Source organism: Trachypithecus francoisi, unplaced genomic scaffold, assembly GCF_009764315.1.
Source record: "Trachypithecus francoisi isolate TF-2019V2 unplaced genomic scaffold, Tfra_2.0 Lachesis_group1, whole genome shotgun sequence".
In the NCBI taxonomy this organism is placed as follows: Eukaryota; Metazoa; Chordata; class Mammalia; order Primates; family Cercopithecidae; genus Trachypithecus; species Trachypithecus francoisi.
In genome coordinates, this window is record NW_022681454.1 from 16,987,511 (window position 1) to 17,000,149 (window position 12,639).

General features: G+C 34.4%; 1 protein-coding gene across 10 annotated transcripts in view; it reads right to left on the reverse strand.

Annotated features, from left to right (window-relative positions):
• LCORL (ligand dependent nuclear receptor corepressor like) overlaps nt 1–12,639 on the reverse strand; it is a 188,119-nt gene that overhangs the window by 22,726 nt on the left and 152,754 nt on the right. For 8 of the 10 annotated variants that reach the window (XM_033213847.1, XM_033213845.1, XM_033213851.1 and 5 more), the window contains one exon: nt 7,362–12,184. The exons of the other annotated variants lie outside the window; for them this stretch is intronic. In XM_033213847.1, the coding sequence (XP_033069738.1) occupies nt 7,362–12,184 (4,823 nt within the window). The remainder of the gene's footprint in view (nt 1–7,361; nt 12,185–12,639) is intronic. 10 annotated transcript variants of the gene reach the window in all.

Below are 12,639 nucleotides of genomic sequence, written 5' to 3' on the forward strand. Positions count from 1 at the left end.
TGAAAGTAGACAAACTTCTTGGCATGGCTCATAAGAACTTCTTTAGTCTGTTCCTTTGCTTCCTTCTCAATCCTCTCTACATCTGACATCATCTCCTTCTTTCTCTCTTGACTAGACACACCGGCCATGACTTACACCTCTAACCTGCCAAGAATCCCACACCTCAGCATTTTTTCCACATCCAAATCCTTTTTCCTACCCTACTGGTTCTCTACCACTTGGCCTAGTTAATTCCTCCTCACCCTTCACAGCTTAGCTTAATGGCCATTTGCTCAGGGAACTCTTCCTTCACTTGGCAAAACCTCCCAAAACTAAATTCCCATAGCACCACATACTGAGAATGCAGCAGATTTGTGCATTTACTCAATGTCTGCCTCTCCAAATAAACTTGAACCATGAGGGTAGGAACCACATCTGGTTTTGCCCCCACTATTTCGCCTGTGTTTAACATACTGCCTAGCATGCAGAAGACAAACACTTTTGAATAAATAAAAAGAGTGTATAGGTACAGGCTTTTAAAATCTAGCTTTCTATGTTTGCATAACACAGAAAAAAGTAGCAAATAAATGCATTTTCCAAGTTGCCTGGAACTGGGAGAAGGAAAAAGAAGCCAAGGTCCGGTTTAAATAAAACAAACACAAACAAGAAAAACAAAGTGGCAAGATGACATCATTCAGACACCTACTCTTGCCTTTTTTGTTTGTAATTAAACTATAGGTGAATTCACTAGGCTTAATGTTACGATAATCACAGAATGCTCAGCTCCACGACAAGAAAACTGTTACTGCCCAGGAAACACGAGAAGAAAAAATGGTAGTTAGGAGAGCTGAACTAAGACTTTTGAATTCTTAAGAAATAGAGAAGGAAGAAAAAAGGAGAAAGAGAACATTTAGACCTTGAGGCAGGAATTTATCATGGTGTGAAGCACTGAAACCAATCTCCTTCTAGCAGGTGCTAGCAGCTGGTTAAAGAAGAAAAGGGTGACCCTTGAACTTACCTCAGATAGAGAAAGCAGGTCTGGAGGCTGCAGGGAGAGAATAAAGATTTACAAAACAGAATATAACTGGTGCTCATGGCTCCCCCAGCACCACTCTGCTGGATAAAGACAGATATTGACCCGTAAAGATCAAACAAAACAAAACAGCTAACATGTCAAATACATTGTATTGTGTTGAGGGAGGGAGTGTTGAGGAAGAAGTGGATGGAGTGTTGGGGACGAACAAGATAGAATGACCTTAATATATTTTTTAAAAGCCAACAACTTATTTTCTATTTTTTTCAAGCCACACCATATCAAAATTGTAGTGATATCAACAGGGTCGGCAAACTTTTTCTGCAAAGGGCCAGGTAGTAAATAGTTTAGACTCCGTAGGCTTTATGGTGTCTGTTGCAACTATTCAGCTTCTGCAGCACAAAAATAGCAATAGACAATATATGAGTGAATGAACATGGCAGTGTTCCAATAAAACTTTATTTATAAAATATGCCATGGGCCAGACTTCCCAATTTAGAGAATTAAATCTATGTCTGAAAATAGTTCTGTTCTCTACAACCACTAGTATGTGGAATAAGCCAAACTATGTTTCTTTTACTAATTATGTTGCCAAAGTAAAAACTTGAAATATCTTCTAGATAAATTCCTTGAGCTCGTTTGTGACTTGAACATCTAACACAACGCCTGATAAAAGAAAAAGTATCCAATCTTTGTTAAATAAACTGAATGATTTTCTGTGAAAGATATGGGGCAATTAGTAAAACAATATCCTGAAAACTCAGTAATAGTTGAGAAAGCAATGGAATATAAAATATTCAAGAAAAATTCTAAGAAAAAACATCAAGACGAAGATTGTTTAGCTGTTTTACATTTTAACAAAATGTTATGGCAAAAATTAGAGACTCTTTAAAACCTAAACTCTTATCTTACTCAATTCCTAAGAAAATTACAGGGGAAAAACTCAAATATAAAGAGAATGTATCTTTTAAAAAAATTCCTCAGGGGGGTTTGGTGTAAAAAAATTCCTAATTTCATTAGAATACTTTAACAGAATCAAATCTTAACAGTTTTACTTAAAGTAATAGTTCACTTTTATCTTGTGTTCAGTGTTCCAAATATGTGTTAAAATGCTCATAAGCAAGATCAGAGGAGTATGTATGGTTAGTCTTGGTTTCTGGTAGTTGAAGGAGTATATTACTTAGTTAAAAATCAGCCGTCAGTTATAAGCCTGTGTGAAAACCAGAATTTTGAATGGGAAAAATGTAAATTCAGTTATTTTTGAGGACAGATGGCAAAATAGAAGAAGATGACAAACTTTTTTTTTTTCAGTCATCTCAGAATTCGATTCAAAGTGTCAACTGAATTCGAAATTCTTATGGGAAAATTTAATGTTTTAGGATGAGTACTATTATTACAGGAGCTTCAAGACCACATTAGGTTATTTTATTCTTAAAAGTTTACTCAGAGGTGTCCAGAGTCAGCTTATTTATATCGAGATGTTTATCAATTAGGAAAAGATATACACTTGCTTTGGCAACTCAAAAGATACCGATATTAAAAAGGTCTATATTATTTCCAACGGTCACTCTCCATTTTTAGGTCATTATCATCTCAAAAATCATCTCCTGCAACTGACCCTTCACACATTTCCCATCCTCCACCCCCTAAATCTATATTGTATGCTACTATTAGAAAAGATTCTGTAGAACTCTGCTTTGATCATACAGCTGCTCACTATTCACAGAACAGATATATTCTTGACTGGATCTCTTTGTACTGTCATCCCCACTTGGTGAACTTGATTATTATTAAATCTAAGGATCCACCTTTCTCCAGGCTTACATTCTGGCAGCTAAGATAAAACCAGTTGTTCTATCCTATATTTCTTGAGACAGCTATTCCAAACCTTGTCCATATTCCCCAATTACCCAATCCCACATACTACTCTTGATTATCTCGATTCATAGAAAATGAACTCTAGTATCTCAGGATTCTGCCCACAAATTACCGATTTGCCTTCCTACATATTGTTCCCATTGCCCTGTTTTTTTTTTTCTTTTTTAAGAGAAAAGTGACCCTTTCGGCTAAGTCCAATCTCTCTAACCATGTCCTAGATCCTATACCCAAGAATCTAGACAGGGGCTTCACTCCATTTCCATTGGTTGCCATCTCATTTCTGTATCTTCAATCACTTATTCCCTATTGGCTTTTTCCCATTAGCATGTAAATATATATCTTTTAAATCTGTCTTCAACCCCAGCTTAATTTAGCTAACTTTTGTATATTCTCTCCATTCATGGCCCATTATAGTTTTCTGTGCTAATTTTCTTTCTCTTCCTTCATTTAACTCATCTAGCCTTGAATATGACTTGTGGCTCTGTTAGTCCACCAAAGCTACTCTTTCCCAACCACTAAGATAAACTCTTATTGCTATATTCAATGGAACCGTTTCAGGGCTCATCTTAGTTGACTTCTTATCAACAATTTACATTGCCTTCTCCCATCTTACAACACATTTCCATTCACCACGTTCTCCAGGCTTTCCTCCTACCTCTCAACTACTCTCATCAGTCTCCTTTTGTATACATCTTTCCTTTTCCCTAAATCTTTGGGGCTCTGACTTCCTAGGCTCTTTCAATCTTACAATGAATAATCTCATTGTAATCTCTTCCACTCTCATGGTTTCAGTTATTTGTTGATTCACAAATCCTTATCTCAGCCCAGGCCTTTTTCTTAGGAAACAGATCCATATGTTTAGGAAGCATATCCGTAACTGCTTCCTAACATCCTTTCTTGGATATCCCACTAAACACCTCAAATCCTCACATCTAAAGAGCACTGTATCTTAGTAGATCTTACTATCCTCTACCCAGATGTTCAAGGCAAAAACCTGGATGTTCTCCCTCTATTCTTCTAATCTTTAAGACACTGATTTTACTTTATAGATCTCAAATCTATTCTTTTCAATTACTGCTAATAGGGCTTAAAACATATTTTGTTTCATTATTTGATGCTGACCTCACAATATGGGCTATGCTTCCCTCAGTAGCTTCATTGTTTGCCATTTTCCCACTCCCTCCTGATCCATGATTCCTATTTTATGCCTCAGTTCTGATAAATTACTTAATATTCCACATATGCTTGCTCTTTAAAAAAAAAAAATTGTTGAGACACCTAGGTTGGAGCACAGTGGCACAATCATGGCTGACTGAAGCCTCGACCCCCCAGGTTCAAGCCAAGTGTGGGCTACCACACTTGAATAATTTTGTTTGTTTTGCAGAGATGGGGTCTCACTATGTTGCCCAGGCTGCTTGCTCTCTTTTGTCATTCAAATGTTCCACATTGTTTGCACTGCCTGAAACACTCCTCTTCAAACTTCTACTACATCGGCCTCCTTCAAGCCTCAGCTTAGATGCAACAATGTAGGAAAACTTGCCTAATTCCCTAAATCTGAGTTCAGTTTCCCTTTAATGTGCACTTAAAATCCATCGCCGTCTCTCTGATCATAGCAGTCATCATCCTTCTACTGAAACTGCCTATCCATTTTTCTATCCTTCATGACATGGTAATCCCCATAAGAGCAACAACCATGACTTTAACCATTCTATTCACTTAAAGCATATAATATCCCACTTAAAAAATGAAATACATTCTATTTATGGAATAAATGATGTAGGTCTTGTTTTCTCTCTTAGATGGAAAGGAACTATTTGAACCTTCCACAGTGCCTAACAGCATATTGTAGGCATTCATTAAATACTTGTTGAAATAAGAATAGAATGGGATTGCATTTTTCTGCCTCCTTTCCATGTGCACACTTGATATATACAGCAGTACAAATGTGGTGAAGTATAAATTTAAAAACTCATAAATTATATCTGGACAGTTCATCTCAAAATGTATAAAACAAGATATTTGTGATAGAAGCAAAACTTTTCATCAATAGAAATATTTCAAAATTTCATTATATACACTGCCTTAGAAATTTTTCTAGGAAAGTCTGGTTGTTAAGTCTCTTAAGTCTCCAGTCAGTAATTTATTCTATGAAGAAGAAAAACACATATAAAACTAATAATGAGTTTTAGCATCATTTCCAAAAAGGCAAAAAGAAATATGAGATACTAAGAATAATGAGAAAAAAAATACTTTAAAAATCAGATAAATATAACAAATATTTCTATAAATATAACTTTATAAAAATAATGTCCTTGTTGATTGACTAAAAAAAAAAATGTTAAAAAATAAAGAAGGAAAAGTTATCAGTGAAAGATAGATAAAACTTTAAGCAGAACAGGAAATAGTACTAGCAATTTTAAAAATGAGAAAGATCAAAAACAGCTCTTCACATGATACTAAACATTTTAAAACTGCCCAAAAGGATTTTGAAATTAATTTGAAAAAGTAGTAATTAGGCATCTTCCATCTTATTTTTTCTAGGATGATTTCATATTTAGTGGGGGTAAATAATCACATTAAAATAAGCTTGATATTTATTTCTTAGGAAGATACAATGATTAAGAAGCTGAAAGGACAAAATACGGTTCTGTTGTAAAATGAATTAATGCATTTACTTCTGGTAAACTGTAACAGTATGATATGAGGATGATATAAAGAATTTAAAATGAAGCTTTACATTTTATTCTCCATTCATGATAGTCTTTAAGAAATATGTGTGTATATTTTCAGATGAATTATAATTTAAAAAAATACACTATCAGTTTTTTTTACCTCTCTTTTTCCTGACATGGCATTTGATATTTTTAGTTATCCCGAGAACAAGAAACAGAGGTCACTTTTTAAAGTTTTGATTAATCATTTATAATTGAGAGTCTACTTTGGCCAACCTTTAAAATTTTAATCGTCGCATGTTAGATATTTGAAATTTTAATCATTACTTTCTGACATAGGTTTTAAAGTTATACAGTTGAATAACTGAATCTTGGGGGTCATAAAATCATTAACTTATTAAAAATCAAGAATTTACTGCTTTTACTATTTTAATATAAGACCTAATACTACCTATTTTAGCTTTTAAACAAGTTTTAAAAAGAGTAATAAAAATAAAGCCAATACTTCCCCAACTCCCCCCAAAACACCCCTAAAATATATAACGATGCAACTATATAATATCTTTAAATTTCCAAATGTAAAATTTCTTTCATGTTAAGCAAGTAATCAATAAGTACTTCCATACTCCTCAATATCCCTCATTGTCCAGTACTTATCAGTAAGAAGAGCTGGAAACGGCTACACTGGCAACTACAGTGTTCCTATATTATTGTTACTAGGTTTTAGCACGGGTGTCCAATCTTTTGGCTTCCCTGGGCCATGCTGAAGAACTGTCTTGGGCCACACATAAAATACACTAACACTAATAATAGCTGGTGAGCTACAGATACAAAAACAAAAACAACAACAAAAAAACACAAACAAATCTCATAGCGTTTTAAGAAAGTTCACAAGTTTGTGTTGGGTCACACTCAAAGCAGGCCTGGGCTGCACGTGGCCCAGGGGCGGTGGGTCGGACAAGCTTGTAGGGTCCCTGAGTCTCCCTGAGGCACCAACATCAGGTCAGTATAAATGCGTAAAGGATGTAATTGTTTGCTAAGGTAATTCGGTTTGCATTTTGAATTTGGCATTACCTTAACAACAACTTGTACATGATTCTTTCCCTCTTGCTAGGTTATGGATTATCTGTGAAAAAGAATCCGCATCTTTATATCTGTGGAAATGAGCTCAATGTCTGATATCAAAAAACTACTCAACAAGTTTGCTGATTTATTTTTAAAAATATTGTTGCTCTACCATTCTTCAAATCATCAGTCTTAAAGTGAGTTCCAAATGACATAACAACTTGGTGGGTGATGTGAGATTAAGATTATCCTAGGAGAATATGTTACAATCTATCAATTTAACAGATAATCTTTACTTTTTTTAAAACATGGTCTCAAAGTTGTTATTGATTTCTCAAGTGAGTAATATTTACTATAGTGTGGTACTTAATTTTTAGTTAGTTACTTGGTTATATTTGTCTGTCAAACTGCTTACTGATTTTATTAGATCAACCAAATGCAAAAGAAGATAACATCTACATTACTAAAATAATGTATTTTAAAGATGATTTCTATGTCTCTACTATATATATTTTTATTTGTGTGAAATCCTGGACGTATTAAGAGGTGGGGAAGCACACTGATACATTTAGCAGCACCTAATTTCATGAGTTTCATACTAGGTGCCAAGAAATGAGGTTGTCCAAATCTTTTGGAAACTAATTAAAACTGAATCAGCTGTTCCTTTTCTACCTGTTATACTGTACTCAAGGCACCTACAATGAAACTTCAAAATTACATAGAGAAGAACTTACCTAGGGATTTGGAAAAATAGTTTGCCATTTGTCCACTGTTGCATGACTGTCGTTTATGTCTTTTTGTTGACACTTCTGTGGTCTTCCATGGTGGTCTTTTTCTTTTGTTCAAATTGCTAAGGACTTCAAAACTATCAGGATTCTTGTCAAAGTTAATACATTTGCTTAGTTTACGATTGCCAAGATGGTCAGCAAATTCATTAGCTGAAGGATTATTTGCTTTAGCATTTTCTATTTCTTTAGATTGCTTTTTAAAAGAATTTTGCCTAGCAGAATGAGATCTTAAAGTAAAGCGCTTTGATTCTTCCATATGAGTTTGATGAGTATTTCCATTGTCAGTAGATTCAGGAGAGTAAATGATTGTATTTAGCTTTAAAGTATTTCTGTGTTCAAGACAGTTGAGCTTCCTCAAAAATATTCTACAGTCTTTTAAGGTTTTTGACCTCCAACTATTAGGACACACATTTTCTAGTCTTGGTCCCTTTTGAAAGTCTTTTTGGCTGCAATTTGTTCCATTCTCTTTTGCTTCTGACTTAAATTTATTCTCGAAACTAGCACGTATTTTGAAGTCAGGCATTACTACCCTCTGCTGCAAGTCACCCCTGATCTCAGGTGGCAAAACACACTGATTATCTACTATGCTTTTTCCTTGGAGTGGGACGTCAGCATTTGTTTCTCCCTCAGCCTTATTTAAAAATTGGTTCTGGCAGAAAAATCCTAAGTTTCTCCTTTTAGAGTTCCAGTCAACTGTTCCGTGGTTGTGCAGCTTTCCCTCTCTTTTCCACCTTTCATGATGCAACCTCTTAAACTCAGTCCTTTTTAATCTAGCTATTGCTAAATTACTTTTCACATTTAAGAGTGGAGAGTTAGCCACTTTATGCAGTATATGCAACTTCTCTGCTGATTTTGAAGGAGAAGAGAGTGCAAATTTTTTAAAGTGCTTTCTGAAGGGGCTGGCATTAAAGTCAGAATATTTGGTCCCTAATTTGATTCCCCTGGTGTTTATTACTTCCAAAGGGTTTCGGGCATTTGCTTTTCTAACTAATGAAAGAGACTGTGTTTCTGTTGTTTGCATAAACCAAGTACAGAGTTCATTCAAATCATACTTTTTCTGAAAAAGCATTTTTACAGGTGAAACTTCAAGTTCTAAAAGACAAGTTTCCAAAGGGCTTGCTACTTTGAAATGATCATTTTCAATGTGTTCTCTTTTTTTATGAATACAATTTTCAGCTTCATCACCACTTACTTGCACCCAAGCATTTGTTATTTGCTCAAATCTATTGTTTAATTCCTCTAATAAGGAATCATTTGAAGCAGAAGTAGCCCACCACCTGAGCAAAGGGTTTGAGGAAATTATAGGATCCAAGGATACTTCAGAAATAGGTACTAATTTATTATCTTCCAAACACTTTTTTGCATTCCGTGAAAGTCTGATTCTTGGGGTATCTTTATAAGCTATTTTCATCTTTGACTGTTTATGTTTTTCCTTCTGACTTTTATTTTTCTGCAAATGCAGTTTATATGATTTATGGAGCAGAGCATTTCTATAAATAAATGAGTTAGAAGATGCTAATGAATGTAAGAAATGCAGAGATGGTTTTCTGTCCCTAATAGAATGTCTCAAAGGTACAGTAGCAATCATACTTTTTGATCCATTTTTAAATATATCAGCTTCAGTGTGCCTTATTTTATCCATTTTAGTGCACTGTTGGTCATACTTTTCTTCAGGTAGATTTTTTCCTAACGTATTTTCCTGTTCTAAAGGAGGCAAGCAGCTGCTAATACTTACTTCTCTTTCCTGAGGTGAAGTTCTATTAATAGTCACAGATATGCCAGAGATTTTCACTTTTGCTGGTCTACCAGGCTTCCTACTTATTGCCAAAGGCTTCTGATTTGGTCGAATAATGTTCTTGGAAGGCTGAGGTATCACAGATTTGTTCTTGATGGGTCTCACATATTCAAAGCCAGACCCCAAGATCTCACTTTCAGTAGTCAAGCTTGCGACAGCATTTATTCTTTCACCCAAGTTAATTTTGTGTTCACTAATATTTCTGGGACTATTATATTCAGTTGGAAAATCCCCAGCATTATTGTTTAAAGACATAAGGTTGCTTATGTTTACACTTCCTTCAGAAACATGCCTTTTAGTTCTTCTTGACCTTCCGTAAATAACAGTTACTGTAATACTCTTTTTATAAATACCTTCTTTTACTTCTGATATGAGAGATTCTGGGCTTTTCCTTCCAGCGCTAAAGGGCTCATTCTGGCAAACAGTGATGTCTGTTTGATCAGTTTTAGGCTTTGGTGGTCTTCCAATTGGTCGCTTAATCTGTCTCACAACTTGGGGACCTATTTTTTTTGGTCTACCTGGTTTTCTTTTAAAAGATGGATCAATAGCACTGCTTGAATTGTCCTTAGTTTCTTCTTGTGGCTTATCACTATTTATATCACCTATAAACATTGTAGAGGATCCTGAAGTTTCTTTTGCATGATTGAATTTGTTTAGTTCTCTTTGAAGAGTATCAGTATCATAATGATTGGAGTGATAATTTTCAGAGTTCGCATTTGAGATATTCTCATTTGTTTCTGTTTTTTCTTCAGTTACATGATGGATTGTAGGTTTTTCAGAAGGGACAACGACATTTGAATGGGAAGTACCAACTGAAGTTAAAGTATATTTGACTCCTTCACTACTTTTAACCTCAGATAAAAACATGAGTTTGATAGGACTAGAATAGTTGGAAACAGATGAACTTTCAATACCTTCATATTTTGCTGGTCCATTTTCAACACTGGAAATCAAGCGACCCATATCTAAAATAGTTGACTTTTTCAGATTTTCAAGTCTTTTGTTATTCAAATCCATTGTAGGCATGCAATGACTTTTGATAATACTGCTGGATGCTACCACAGATTTTGATAAGCTCTGTTCTTTGCATGTCATTCTATTTAGAGTAAGAGTCATATTTCTGTCAGCATTTTGATCTTTACCATCAATTTCTATCAATTTCTTGGATGCTTTACATCCTTCTGATAATGGCTGATTATTCCAGGATTTTTTGGCTATATTTATTGTATCTTCCAAACGCTTCACAACAACTTGTAAATTAGAATTCATTGCAATTTTGTTTAGGTCTATATTGTGTGAGCTTTCAATGTGAATATTTTTCACTGGATCGTTTTTTGTTGTGGATTCGGATACCTTTTTGGCTTTAGGGGATTTTTTAAAAACATAATTATTTGTTACATATATAGAATACCACCCTGGAGGCACAATATTTCGTTTAGTTCTGCTCAAAAGTCCAGAAGCATCATTTCTCAAAAGAGTTTGAGTATTACCTAACTTTGGATTTTTCCTATGATTTTGCAAAAATTGTTTTCCATCTGCAGATTTCTCCTGTGGCTTTCTTATGCTCATTTTCTCAGGGGAAGTTGTTTTAAAGCTTTCTGAAAATGAATTAAAAGACAAGTTAGTTTCTGCACTATGAAGAGGTAGTTGCAGTGACTGTAATGCATAATTTGGTGAAAATGATGTTTCAGCATTTTTATCTTGAAGTCGTTTAGAATTTTGTAAAGAAGCCCCTTGGTCATGATAGAATTCTCCTTTGTCTGATGAAGATATATCATTGTTTTGTGTCAACTTCCTTGGACTTTTCTCGGTGTATTTTTTTCTTGTAAAATTTTCATCAAGACTAGCAAGTTCTCTTTTTATCTGTAAAGACTGCCTTCTAAACATGGGTGAATCAGAGGAGCTGCACATTGCAAATAAAGTTTCTTGACGCTTTCGAAATCTTGTCTGAATAATTTTATTTTCTACCTTTTTATCATGTTGACTCAATAATTCCATAAAACTATAATCACTGGCTTTTGCATTATGCAAGAGAGATGTTATGAAATCTCCCAATTTTAAATCATTATATGTATTACAATCACTGCTAGATAATTGTACAAGGCTTGTCATATCCGTGGTTTCTATTGATTTTAGTTTTTCATTAATGCGATCCATTAAATCTTGAAAAATTACAGCAGTTTCACCTTTTTCATGATTTGTAGCAGAATTATTGCTGTCATTTGAGAGTAAAGAGTAAGAGTTACTGGATTTTTTAGTTTTAAGTATTTTATCTTCATGATCGCTCTTATTGCTGCTTATTTCTGCTGGTGTGAGAGACGGAGGCTGGTTAATGTTTGCTTCAAGTTTGTTATTTTCTAAGGCTGAAATCTCTGAGATGACATCTTTCAATTTTTCAAATCCTTCAGTTTCTACAGGTGATAATGGTGGGGGTGAGGGACTTCGAGATCTACAGGCATCTTTAAGAGTGACTGAAAGATCACATACTTCCTTTGACAAAAGAGCACTACGAAAGGCTGATTTTGTAGAGTGAACGTTTGGTAACAGTCCAGAACAGCACCTGTGAGAATTATAACTGTCTGCAATTCCTCTATTCACTACTGGCTTAATGTGTTCAACAGTTACAGTTTGGCAAGATAAACAATTTAAATCTTTAATACAGACTGGCAGAGGTTCTAAACCAGGGCTTTGTTTTTCGTTTTGTAAACAACCTTTTTCTGCCAGCCTATATTCACAACTATAGAACAGACCATATAAATTATCTTCGATTAAGGGCTTTTGAGATTCTGAAGACACAACACATGATGTATTACAACAGCAAAGAGAAGCAGCATTCTGCTCTTGGACTAGAAATTTCAACATAGCCAAAACTTGTTGCTGGTGATGTATGCACAAAGATTCCAAAACTTTGCTTAATGCTGATTTTCTTTTTTCCATTTTAGTAGCTTCCTCTGATTTTGCATCAACAGTTGAACTAAAAATAAAAATCAAACAAAAAATGAATTGCAGCAAAAATACCACTACAAGGAGTTATAATTTTAACAGCGTTCGAAAAAAGATATTTTGGTATTGCTGGACTCCTGACTCCTAGAGAGCTGCAATAATGGCATTTTGATTATTGTTTAGCAAAAATATAATGAAGCACTCATAACTAATTTCCTACAACAAAGTATAAGTCAAAGCAAAGCCCTATTTTTGCAATATAAAAGCTGATGATTATACATATGATTACATTTATATATTAATGTCTAATGTTTTGAATGTATTAAGAATATTTAATGGAAAGTGCTTCAGAAGGAGTTAAATTTTTATAAGGTAGCCATTTTATAAACTATTCTGATACATAATTATCAGTCTACATTAGTGCAAATAAGGAAAATAAAATGCAGGAGTACAATCTTTATTTAAAATAAATATTTTTTCCAAGGC